Source organism: Heteronotia binoei, chromosome 6 (genome assembly GCF_032191835.1).
Source record: "Heteronotia binoei isolate CCM8104 ecotype False Entrance Well chromosome 6, APGP_CSIRO_Hbin_v1, whole genome shotgun sequence".
Classification (NCBI taxonomy): Eukaryota; Metazoa; Chordata; class Lepidosauria; order Squamata; family Gekkonidae; genus Heteronotia; species Heteronotia binoei.
In genome coordinates, this window is record NC_083228.1 from 115,610,587 (window position 1) to 115,623,789 (window position 13,203).

The 13,203-nt window shown below is 40.6% G+C and overlaps 1 protein-coding gene across 5 annotated transcripts in view; it reads left to right on the forward strand.

Moving 5' to 3' along the window:
* The window catches only part of SMC4 (structural maintenance of chromosomes 4), a 61,810-nt gene that overhangs the window by 14,768 nt on the left and 33,839 nt on the right, over positions 1 to 13,203 (forward strand). For all 5 annotated transcript variants that reach the window (XM_060242417.1, XM_060242419.1, XM_060242418.1 and 2 more), the window contains 6 exons: positions 2,588 to 2,752; positions 3,878 to 4,005; positions 5,277 to 5,417; positions 5,564 to 5,714; positions 7,063 to 7,227; positions 10,111 to 10,344. In XM_060242417.1, the coding sequence (XP_060098400.1) occupies positions 2,588 to 2,752; positions 3,878 to 4,005; positions 5,277 to 5,417; positions 5,564 to 5,714; positions 7,063 to 7,227; positions 10,111 to 10,344 (984 nt within the window). The remainder of the gene's footprint in view (positions 1 to 2,587; positions 2,753 to 3,877; positions 4,006 to 5,276; positions 5,418 to 5,563; positions 5,715 to 7,062; positions 7,228 to 10,110; positions 10,345 to 13,203) is intronic.

A 13,203-nucleotide genomic window follows, 5' to 3' on the forward strand; every position in this document is an offset into this window, starting at 1 on the left:
CTTGCCCAGATTTCCCAAAGGTATGGGCTGGGTTGTCACCAGTATGCTGATGACACCCAGCTCTATCTGCTCATGGACAGCCGGACAGCCTGCGCCCCAGAAAATTTGGACCGGGCGTTACAGGCCGTGGCTGGGTGGCTCAGGCTGAGGCTAAATCCGGCGAAGACAGAGGTCCTTTGCTTGGGTTGTCAGGATCTGGGAGGGGAAATCCCCCTGCCAGTTTTTGACGGTGCGCCGTTGACAGCAATGCACAAGGTCAAGAGCCTGGGGGTAGTATTGGAGTCTTCCTTAATGATGGAGGCTCAGATAGCAGCCACTGCTAAGTCCACATTCTTTCATCTTAGGCGGGCGAGGCAGTTGGCCCCTTTCCTGGAGCGTGACGATCTAGCAATGGTGATCCATGCAACGGTCACCTCGAGGTTAGACTACTGCAATGCCCTCTACATGGGGCTGCCCTTGTGCCGAACCCGGAAGTTGCAGTTAGTGCAGAATGCCGCTGCCCGGTTGTTATCGGGGCTCCCAAGATGGGAGCACATTTCGCCGGGGCTCCGGATTCTGCACTGGCTGCCAATAATATACCGAGTTCAGTACAAGGTGCTGGTTATTACCTTTAAAGCCCTATATGGCGTAGGACCAGCCTACCTTAGGGACCCTCTCTCCCCACATGTTCCCCAGATAGTACTGAGATCGGGATCTCAAAATCTGCTCGTTATCCCCGGGCCAAAGGAAGCCCGCCTGAAATCTACCAGGGACAGGGCTTTCTCTGTAACGGCCCCTTTCTGGTGGAACCAGCTGCCAGAGGAGGCCAGTTCCGCAGGGCCTGTAAGACAGCCCTCTTCCGGCTGGCTTATAACTAACTGGCATTGGAAACTGAGTGTAGTTTTAATAGACCGCTGTTATATGTTTTATTTTACTGTTTTAACTGTGTAAGATGTTTTAAATTCAATAATTTTATGTTAGATTTTATGTGCTGTGAGCCGCCCTGAGCCACTTTGGTGGGAAGGGCGGGATATAAATTGAAATAAACTTGAAACTGTCCCTGCAAGATCTAACAGCTAGTATGTCAGTTGTGAGTCGTTCATGGTTTCAAAATACTTATTTAAAGTGGATAACCTGCCTGTTTCCTGGATTTGGATTTTTAGCATTTCTTAATTAAATAGGCTTGGGCCACATCTTCTTCCAGTTAAAAGAGCTTTAAAATTCCACTGTTTGAATTTATAGACAGCCTATCAGAAAGCTATTCTTCAGAGTCTTGGGGTTGAATTTGTTCACATTGATTTCTGTTTTGGACATATATGACTGATCTGTATGATTCCTTGGCAACTTAACCTGCAATTGCCTTCTGTTAAGAATTTTCCTTTGGGAGATGGGTAGAGGCCCTAATATTAGTGTATGGGTGATAACTTCCATATAGCAGTTTCATTTGGTCTTGCCTTGTGGATTTTTCAGATTGAATTTATTTGGCACTGACATGGATATTCTGCATGTAAATTCAGAAGATTTGTGTACAATGTTGCTGCACAAGTAACATAGCGGTTTGATCCAGCAGTGTGCAAATGGAAACGTAAATGAAATTAATGTGGTTCCACTTATATAAGATTTTTGTGTGACACCAAAGACTTTCCTCCATAGATATTATAGTGCTAGAAGTTTGTTGCACGAGATCTTGTGCAAGTGGAAACACAAGTTGGGGATACAAGAAGTATTTCTTAATGCAAGTAGCCCCTGCAGTCTTTTTTTCCAACTTGCACAAGAACTCCATCACAAGCAGAAATTCTGCCTCAATCCATCCCAGTGTGGTAGTCCTTAACTGTCTTGTTACTTCTGTTTCTTTTTTGATACTTTTGTCGATTTTGAAAATGGTCTTATTTTGTTCCTAACCTCTGCTTCTTGCCTATTGTTAGTTAGGACTTTCTTAGATACAAGTTTTTTGAAAATGTTTTGTTCAAGTTTTTTTTTTTAATTCTGATCCAATCTAATAATTGTACAATGGGTTTACCTGTAAAAGCATTTTCACATTTCACTGTAACTTGTCTGAGTCATTGTGGTTAAACTATGTCTGGTTTTTTGCACATTTTCTTGATTGTCTTAGGGTGGGAGTAGAAATTTAAAATCTGTATTTGGGATCTGTACCAGCAGAAAGCCATCATAAATATTTCATTGATCAAGTTGACAAGTGTATCTGTTCTGCCTAATACAGTGGTACTCACTGCACTGTTTGAAGAGAGCCACATTCACCATCAACCAAAAGAGCTATATTTACTTTCATCCCTGACACCTTAGGGAGGTGTGTGACTTTACCTGCTTCTCAGGTGGCAGCTGTTTCAAGGTGAAAACCACCTGCTGGCCACAAGCCCTACTAGCTAAGGGCCTTGCCCACATTTCTGAAACATGGGGCAGATGCCACATTGGGGAATAGTGCTCAGAAAAGCCACAAATGACAGGTGAAAGACCCACATGTGACTCAGGTCACTGAGTATCACTGACAAGATTTCTGATGCCTTCAGTCTGAAACATTCCCTTGTGGTGTTACACCTGTACCTTTGAGCAGTTATTTTTTTTGTAAAATTTTTATCATATTTTTTAGGGGGAAGTTGAACAAATAGCCATGATGAAACCTAAAGGGCAAAATGAGCACAGCGAAGGCATGCTTGAATATTTAGAAGACATAATAGGATCAAAACGATTCATAGAGCCCATTCAAACATTATGTCGAAGAGTTGAGATACTAAACGAACAGAGAGGTGAAAAGGTAAGACTTTGCATTATTAATGACTGAATGTAAAAATGGGCTGTGGAGAAATGCAATTTTTTGTATGGGTTTAGCTTTCTGTGGGTTGGATGGGAGGAGACTATCAAACTTGGCCTAGTCTCCTCTTCATTCCCCCCTCTCCTCCTGTAATCTAAGGGCAACTCTGTAGAGAGGACAAGAAATTCAGCAAGGTCAGAGGAGATCTCCCTCAGAATGCTGCAAGGGAGAGAAAGCCCGTTCCTGGGTGGGAACTGCTGTTGATATTATTGAGTTTTGGGCAGGAAGCCAGTCAGTGGTCAGTTGGAGCTTGAAGCAGACAAAGTCCTGCTCCTGGGCCAGAGTCAGTGGCCGTTTTGAGAAATATGTGTGACCAGCTTATCCAAGAGTAACTAAATAAAGTGCCTGCCCTGTGTAGCATCTAGATAGGGCACGAGTTTTTAGTAGGGAGAGAGGATGGAGTGTTTTTGCTATGTTGTTTTATTACTTCTGATCACTTCTGACATGTCTGTAAATAGTTAAGTGTTTTAAATAAATCTTTTGACTATTGAAGAAGTGAAGTCCCTCTGTACCCCATAGTTTCCCCAAATGCTTGGAAATGCAATGAGTGGGTCGGGAATCCCTAGGAAGAAGAAAAGTGGTAAGATGGCCAGTTACCAACTCTCCAGGGAAGTCCTGAGGCAGGTTTCTGGTTGCATAGGAGGGAGATGAGGCTGTCCCACCTAACCAGAGCCCACAACAGAGAAAGTGGTGGCAGCAATATTCTTGAGGTAGTGGAGTGGAACCGCCCCTTCAGGCCAGAATCCCAGGAGGGGTAGGCAGACCTGGGGTCTGCTAGCTGATGCAGGCCCAGTCACCACATGGGCTATAACTTTTCATTAGATTTTGGATTATTATGCATATTGGGTGGGAGGAACTTGTGAGGTGTTCCTGAACTGAAGTAGCCAGGAAAGAAGAGGCTGCCCATTTGGATGCTCACTTTACCTGTCCTTCTGGGGATGTTTGTACACATGGTAGTAAATACCCTGACAGTCATAAAGTTTTAATGCTTATTAAGAACATAATGAGCATATAAATAAGGCTGTTCCAATGTTCAAGTCAGTAAATTGTTCATATTTATACTTTCAGTTGAACAGAGTTAAAATGGTGGAAAAGGAAAAAGATGCCTTGGAAGGAGAACGGAACAAAGCCCTTGAATTTCTTTCTTTAGAAAATAAGATGTTCAAGGAAAAGAATAAAATACGTCAATATTACATGTGAGTAAGATTATCTTTGCAGGGCGTGGAGATGGGACTATTACAGAACTAATTAAATAACTCATAAACAGTGGTGTATGAGTACCCTGTTGTTTACTTTGAGGATCTGAATTGGGTAAGGTAGAAAGAAAGGTCATATCTAATTCCAAACTGGGCTATAGATGTGTATTAATAGATCAGCAAAATGGAGCTAGGAACAGATGGATGGAGGATTTCTCTACAAACCCAAAGAAAGCCCCAAGCTTGCAAAAAAAAGTCTCAATTTAAAAAAAAATGGAATTAAAACTCCTCAAAATAGCAGAAATGATGCCTGTAACTTTAAGAAAAAGAATGCTTGTTGGCCATTTTGGAGGCTGATAGGCAGCCACAACTATATTGCTAAGACTTGGAAGCAGGGGTGGACTTGGGGAGATAACAGGCATGAAGGAAGCAGGTAAAGGGTTATGGAGGCTGCCAGAAAAGGAAGAGTAGGGGAGGGGGTGCAAAGGAAAATGAAATGTCCCTGCCCTGCGAGTCGTTATAGGTCCTCCACTTTAAACTAAACCTACTTCCCTCTCTGAGTAAATTAAGAGGTACATTGTAGTGGTTAACTCCTACTAACATCAGTTCACCATCCTGTTCTTTCTCCACAGCATAGTAAACAAATTACCTTGGCATTCAAGCAAGTTTTGTTGCTTTGTTGGGTTGTGGCTAATACTGTAAAACTTGCATTACTGAATTAAAGAGCAGCTTTATAATTCCATTACTTTGAGCAAAGAGACCTAATGTTGTGCTTGTGACACAGCAGTAGAAGTATCATTATTCAAAACAAGAACACAGTTTGTAAAATATTCTATCTTTTTAAATTGTTGCATTGTTACACATTTTGGCCAGCAGCAGAAGGAAATGAATTTTACCTGTGTGTCTTAGGATGTTGGCTTAGGCTGTTGCGCAGTCCAGATCTTGCTTACCGCCCTTACTAGAAAATAATTCACTGGTTTTATACTTCTGTGTCATACTGAGTTTCCCCTGATTCTAATGATAAGTGTTGTGTACTGCAGATTAACTCAACACATAAAATTAGGGTTGGCACATTTTGAAATTAATCTTGTCTAATAAATCCCTGTTCTCCACTATTTTTGTTACAAATATAGTTTTGTATCAGTGGGTTTGATCCAGAGCTTCTGCCAGTTGTTGGATGGAGCATATTTTACTGATGGAGCTATATTTGAAATGGGAACAATTTTTTCCTGTACTGATATGATGTAAAATTTCTTTTGAAATTTGCTCAGTTATGAGTTGCAGAAACAGATAAGTGAACTGGAAACTCAAAAAGAAAAAATACTTGAAGACACTAAAGAAGTTAACGAAAGGAGCAGTAAGCTGGTGGATGAAATGAAAGATAAAAACAAGGCTCTGAAAGAAGTTGAAAAGTAAGCACAGTGCTATTATGTTACAGGCATTAACAAGATTTGTTGAGTAATAAGTGTGACATTTTCATCTTCGGTAAAAGTAAAGAAAACTAGTGTGATTGTGCTATTCTAATTGAATGTGAAGGTAATTGGCATTTTCCCTTTAGAAAACTCAATAAAATCACTGCATTTATCGAAGAAAATAAAAAGAAATTTACACAGCTGGACTTGGAGGATGTTCAAGTAAGGGAAAAACTAAAACATGCAAAAAGCAAGTCTAAAAAGCTAGAGAAGCAGCTTCAGAAGGATAAAGAAAAGGTACACCTGTAAATTTCCAACTTTTCACTGTGTCTTCAGGGGGAAAACTATTAAAACATAGTTGGCAAAACAGAAATTATGTTTCATTATGATAAATATCTCAAAGGATGTTCTAAGTGAGATATGCTATTAAAAATTAGGAACCTGTGAATAGGCATATCAAACCTGGAATCTGAGCCAGAGTATTTTTACTTGAAGTAAGTCTCATTGATTTCAAACATCCATGATATGAATGCTTCCTGATCCTCTTCATATTTACTTAGAACTACATCTCACTGACTTCAGCTTTTTATTTCTGTGTAAGACATCTCTGTGACAAAGACTTACTAAAAGTAACTTTCAAAAATCTACTGAACTAGATTACATTGGCCAATATGTATTTTTGCTGGCAAAAGTGAAGTACTGAATATTAAGAATAATTCTTTAGCTTCTTTGTTGTTAGGTATTTGCTTGGTCTCCTGCAGTGGTAAAAAAAATCCTTGCAAGAAATCAGGATTGAGCACAGTGTTTAAAAGCGTTGAGCCATAAACACAGTGGTTTCTATTGATGCTATTGTTTTCCCTTGTCTTGGATGTACAAGAATATGCTGCAGCTCTCTGCTATATATGTTTGCTCTAACGTATGCATCTTCTCTCTGTTTTTCGGTCTGAAAGAGAGTGCACAGAGACAAAAATCCAGATGCATGTTCTGCCATGCATTTGTGCAGTTTTATGTAAAATCTTCCCTTCCCATGGCAGTGTCATATAAACCATTACACTGTTCTAGGGTAGCTCTCACTCAAGGCAGTGTTGTCATCTGTATTGGCTCAGAGCCCAAGCTTGGAGCAGCCTCAACTTCTTAGTGTTTCCACTGCTGGGGAAAACATCAACTTTCTATATCTGCTGCTCCGTAATCTCTGTCATTGAGTTTTAGCAGGGATATTTAACAATGTGCTATGGCTATTCCATAAGCTTTTCTGCTCTCTTTGGCCTTGAGACAGGATTGGAGGAGTGAAAGAGTTGGATTTGATCTGCATGGCAAGCCAGTTATTAATGCTAGAGAATCTGTTTCTTCGTAAGTAGGAAATGAAAGTTCAGTCATGAACTGAGGTATCAAAAGTGCAACAAAGCACTATGAACAGTGTGTGAGAATTTGTGGATATATTTCACTGGCAATTGTTTAAACATCACTTTTAAAGGCTAGTTATTTCAACATAGTGTTTATCCTGGCATTCTTTGAGTTATTTAAATGGGACATTTTATCTGGTTACTAACTTCTAAACTCATACAAAACGATAAGTTTGCGTATTGGGGAAAATATTCCTTTTGTTTCAGTTAATATCAAGTAATGCTAGCTTTCTTACACATAGGTTGAAGACTTGAAAAGTGTTCCTGCCACTAGTGAGGCTACCATCAAAGAAGCAACAGCAAAGAGGGAAGTTCTAGAAAAAGGAAAGGAAAGGGAAGAGGCAAAACTAAAAGAGGTTATGGACAGCCTTAAGCAGGAAACACACGGATTGCAAAAAGAGAAAGAGGTCTGTGTCTATACTTACAATGTGTTATATTATTTCTTCTGAGTCATATAAACAATTATATTTTTTTAAGAACAAAAGAAGGGTTACAGAATGTTGAGAATTAAATTAGTAATTATCTTAGTTGCTTGGCTGTGCAGTAGTTGCTCTCTAGAAAGTACTGGCAACTTATATGTGCTAACACTCCAACTATAAAGCCGTATATTTTCTGTGTTGGTGGAGGGGTTCAAGATGTGAAATTTTTCTTCTCTGTGGTTTAACAGGCTGGGCTTGGTATTTCATATATCCTGAGTGCCCCCTGACCCAGGAAGCCTGGTACTCGATCTTTACTATGTCTGGATATTATGTCCCCTCAGACCGTTGGCCTTCTGCAGTGATGTACTGATTTTGTTGTAGTGAAAGTTTCTGGGATTTAAGCATGTCTTAGCTTTATGTCTCCTGTAGCCCAAGTCACACATTTTCTGGGAGGTGAAAACAGAATCTTGACAGTTGTAGGTAAATAGAAGACATTCTCAGAGGCAGCATCTTGGATGTTTTCCACCAACCAGTTAGGGAGACAGGACTTCAAAAAACTTCCTCTTCCTGTATGGTGTGGAAACTCCCCATTCCCAGTTCCTTTCCTGCCTCAATACGGGAGAGCAATATTGTAGGATAGGCTCCTACTCCTTTCCATTGTGTATTTGCTACTTACCATTTTTTCTATCTCTTCCAGTCTTTTTTCTACCTCATTCTTACTCCTTAGTGCCTTTTATTTCTTCCTCAACCCTAGTTCTTTTGAGCTATCAGAAGGATTCCACTGAAATGGCATCTTCTTAGTTGCAGTAACTTCAGCTAGATGGGTCTCTGAAATAGAGGCCTTTTTGGTTAAACAGAACCTTTGCATTTTCCACAGGGATAAGGTGGTGCTACATGTCTGATGAACATATCTGTGGGTTTTTTAAGTGATTCACTTTAATGTTTTTAATGTTGTAAGCCGCCCTGAGTCCGCTTGTGGGATAGGGCAGGGTATAAATTGAAAAATTAAATTAAAATTACACATAGAACCCTACCTTTCAACTGAAGGTAACTTCTAGATTCCATGGGGCCCAGGAGGTCTTCCTGCCTTCATTCTGTCCTGATCCCAAACATCCCAAGGAACATTCTTGACACACCTTGGATGTATGGTGCACACTCAAGGTCTACCTGCATCGGATGGAACTCATTTGTAAGACTGCTTCTATGTTTGTTAACATCACAACGCCTAACGTAGGAATGCATATGTCCAAATCAGCCATTAGCTATGCTGCGATGCATTTGCCAGTGCATCTTAGAGGCATACAAAGCCCTCAGCATGACAGTTCCTCCAGGGATAACAGTTCATTAGGTTAGAAGCGCAGCCACCAATGCAGCCTTTGATAAAAAAGGAGGAGGAGGTGTGCAGGGCAGTCACTCAGTTTCTACTTTTGTGCATCACTACAAGTTGAACATGTATGATTCAACAGATTCTGCCTTCAGAAGAAGAGTACTTCACATAGTTTCTGAATAGGGCAATTCCCACCCTGTTTAAGCTACTGCTCTGGGAGCATCCAAGATGTCCTCTACCTCTGAGGGAGAATAACCCTTGGCATTTACCACAAGGGGTCCTTCTCAGAGGAAAGGACAACTTGCTCTCCCTTCTATCGTCCTGTCACTTTCAGCACTCTTTACAGTTCACTCCCTCTTACCAGCTCTGAGTGTCTGATGTGTATCTGTTTAGATGGTTCTCTGCCTTCCTGTTATATTTTCTTGTTACTAAAAGTTCTATTCAGTTAAAGGTGTTCTTTAAGATTGATAGGAACTACTTCTTGTAGTTTAATGAACTGAGAAAGGGGAGTTTCCACCCCATACAGGAAGAGGAAGTGTTTTGAAGTGTTTCCCTGATTGGATGGTGGGAAACATCCAAGATGTCCTCCTTTCCTCTGAGGAGAAGGACCCCCCATGGTAAGTGCCAAGGGTCATTCTGCATATGTTCAGAGGTGCACAAGGTTTAACAGTGGCAAGTATAGCAAGGTGAATTGCAATTAAAGATTAAAATAAATAATAGCCTTAGTGAAACTGAGCATTCATTTTTGTGTTCCTGTTGTTCCATGACCCTGCGTAATCCCCAAGATAGTGTAAATTTCCAGTTTTCTGCCCACTTGCTACCATGTATGTTAATGAATAAAGGAACAAACAAAGATCAGATGACACAAGGAGAAGAACATAAAAATGAATAGGTCATAAGGGGTTTCACATACTCAACTTCATCCATCTTAAAACTTCTTTCCTAGGCATTTAGTACAAAACTACTTGTGTACTTTCCCTTATATCTGAAAACAGTGTTTAAAAGAGTCTGGGGGCACTGTATATTAAAGGAGGTCTTGTTCCCATATTCATCCTTTCACTGTGGGCCTGGTGATGCATTTGACTAAGCAAAGGAAGAGTTGTTTCAACTTCAAGGAGTGGTCGTATGAACAAGAACAGTACAGGCAGTGGAAGACTGAGGGCGTTTTCGCACTGACCTTAATCGGCAGCGACGTCCCTCTTCACCGTGCAGGATCTGCGCGGATTTCGCACCAATTGCTGCGGAGCACCCGGAAGAGCCTCAAAGTCCCGCGGCTTTTGCGGCGCAAATGGAAACTGGTTTTTGGCGGTTTCCATTTGCGCCGCAAAAGCCGCAGGACTTTGCGGCTCTTCTGGGTGCTCCGCAGCAATTGGTGCGAAATCCGCGCAGATCCTGTGCGGTGAAGAGGGACGTCGCTGCCGATTAAGGTCAGTGCGAAAACGCCCTGACATTTGTTGAGGTAGCTGGAAGCCAGTGCTATGTCCATTTCCATTGCGAGCAAAATCAACTTTATGCAGTATTTATTTTTTTCCATATTTTCATAGGATAAAGAAAAAGAACTGATGGAATTCAGCAAAACTGTTAATGAAGCACGTTCAAACTTTGATGTGGCCCAGTCAGAACTTGATCTCTACCTTAGTCATCACAATACTGCAGTATCTCAGTTAAACAAATCAAAAGAAGCTCTTCAGTCTGCTTCAGAAACTCTTAAGGAAAGATTAGCCGCTATCAAAGAGCTGAAATCAAAATTGCCTCAAGCTGAAAACGATCTAAAGAAGGTTAGATTGGTTGTATTTTAATGAGTATTTCATATTCATTTTAATTTTAGGTTGTCAAAATCAAGTCCCTATTGAAAGATGGAGGTTCTTATTAAATAACCAGTAATGGGGAGTTAGAAGTATTTGTCTACTTTGATCATGATTTAGGAATGATCTGGACAGTCAGTGAGGTGTGGTTAAGAATGGCAAACTCTGATCCGGAGAACTGGGTTTGATTCCTCACTTCTCCACATAAAACCTGCTGCTTGATCTTGGGGCAGTCACAGTTCTCTCAGAACTCTCTCAGCCCCACCTGTCTCACAAGGTACCTGTTTGGGGGAGAGAAAGGGAAGGGGATTGAAGACACCACTTTTACATGGCCTAGGTCAAACAAACTTCAGAGTCCAGTGGCACCAGTTTTGGAGACTGTGCACATAACAGATGGTGCAATTTGTTTTTAAAAGTTTGTTTTAATGTGTTTTGACTATTTATTAATATGTGTAATATTGTTAAGCCGAATGGCTTAACTACCGTATTTTTCGGACCATAAGATGCACTTTCCCCACCAAAAAAAGTGGGGGGGGGGAGAGTGTGCGTCTTATGGAGCGAAGAATGTACGCCAGTGAGGCTGAGGGGGGCGCTGCGGTGGGAGGTGAGGGGGATGGGTGGCACCGGTTCCCATTGGCTGCCTCTCCCTCCGCCGGTGGGCCGAGGTGGGGAGACGGAGCCTGGCCTGCCTTTTTGCCTGCCAGGTCTGCAGGAGGGCCGCTGCCACTATCGTCGCTATAAAGAACTGCGAGTACCGGCAGACTCCACCAGGCACCCAGGCTGTGCCGCCTTCTTCAGCGGAGCCTTCTGGGGCAGTCTCCGTGGAACGCCATGGCATTCCACAGCAAACGTGCTCCATGAATTTTTTACCGGGGGCGCTTGGGGGGAGGACTGGGACTCTCCCCTTTCAGACATGATTGTTATGAATTGAGATTGCGTGGGTGGAGGGAGAGTGCTTTGCTCTTCTGCTTTCCCCTATAGAGCCCTGCATGCCCGACGGGGGGCTGCTCTGGGTGGTCGTGCACGTTTGCTGTGGAATGCCCTGACTAGAAGTAATAGATTTGCACTGAGAAACTACTTTTGTAACTTGACCACAAAATCTTTGAATTAAATATCGATAATATGCTCATGGTATCTATTCCCCAAACTAGGATGCGATGTCCTATAGAACACTTAATTGGGAATAAAGGTTTTAAAAGAGTGCTATTGAACCACTCTTAACACTACTGTACATGTATTTAATTCTAAAAAAAAATACTCAATTGAACCAGTGTTGAGATAAAAGAAGTTATAATTTTCCAGAAATACTTGGATCCAGTTTAATGAAATATTTTCCTGGACATTTGGAAGCAATTAAGCTGGGAGCCTTACATTCTACATTCATACCTGATGTGGTATGAACTACAGATCATATAGTTGAATGTTTGTCCTATTGGTTAAAATTATGACACATTGAAATGTCAAGACTACCAAAACAATGTTATGTAAGTTGTTAAAAAGCACCGATAACTTTTGGTTCAAGTAATACATATATATATTGCCTAGTGGAATGATCTTTTATAAATGGAGACCATTTGCACTTATAGATAAGAAATAGATTAAAATTAAGACTACAAAAGACTGTCAGTATGGCAGAAATGGATGGGATATGCTATATGCTGTTTTTCACGGGGATAATTATGTGTTTTAAAGAATTGAATCATACCCCAAAAACCTTCAGTCATTCTGTTCCCTGTGGGGCCTTTTCTTCCTTATGTTTTCAAACTAAATTTTTTATGCATCAGGGAAGAAGATATGCTAAAATACCATCAGTCATATATGTGTTTGATCAATGTACAGTGGGAAATGTTAATTATATTCAGAGTAACCCTTCTTAGGGAAAGGTTTTTCAAGCATCCTCATTAAAACTACATTCCACAGTGACTCTTGAGGAAATCTAGAATACTTCTGTAGATAAAAATAAATTTTGTTACACATAGACTATGCCTTTGCCATCCAGAAAATAGATGTTATTTGTTCAGTATGATGCATGTAGGGAATTGTAATTTAGAAATGTAAATTGTGTATAGAAATTCATAAGCCATTGTATGCTCTGATTTTTGTGCATTGATGGTCACTTTCCTTCTGCTAGACTTAAAAGACTTCATGGTTAAATCAAGTATGATCCATTCATCTCACATGTCTTTATTATATTTGGATGAGTTCTAACTCATCCTGTGCATATTTAATGTTTATATTGTGATAACTTCTTTGTTCTAAGCCGTAAACAACACACTACACAATATTAGCTATAAATAATGGGACACTGGATTCCAGAAAAACTTTCTTCCCAATTCATTTGCAGAGGAAAGTCACCACTGCTTGCTTTCAAGGCAATAATGCGTTCATTTCCAGTCTCTTCCAAGTGATGATTACATTTTTGTTGAGGAAATCATAATTCTGCAACTCATGTAATTTCACCAAAAACGTTTGACCTAATATCTTTTCATGTGTGTCTTCTATTGATGAAACTAAATCTGAAATTTGCCGTGCAACCAAATATCTTGACCCTAAATTCATTTACTTGGAAGCAAGGAGAGAATTAGATCACGATTTCCCACTGCACAGCCAGACGATCATGATAGGATGGTAGAGTCAGTTCCAAATTGGGTCCCTTAGATTTTGTCCTAGAATAAGCTCCAACTGAATCAGTGTAAAATATCACTGCACAGTGGGAAGACATGTTTATTATTCATCAGAGTTTATAAAGTATTGTTTTAAGTTCTATTGATTATTTTGAATGCAAAGGTTGTAGAAATTTAAATAAATTACATTCTAATCCCACAGTGACAT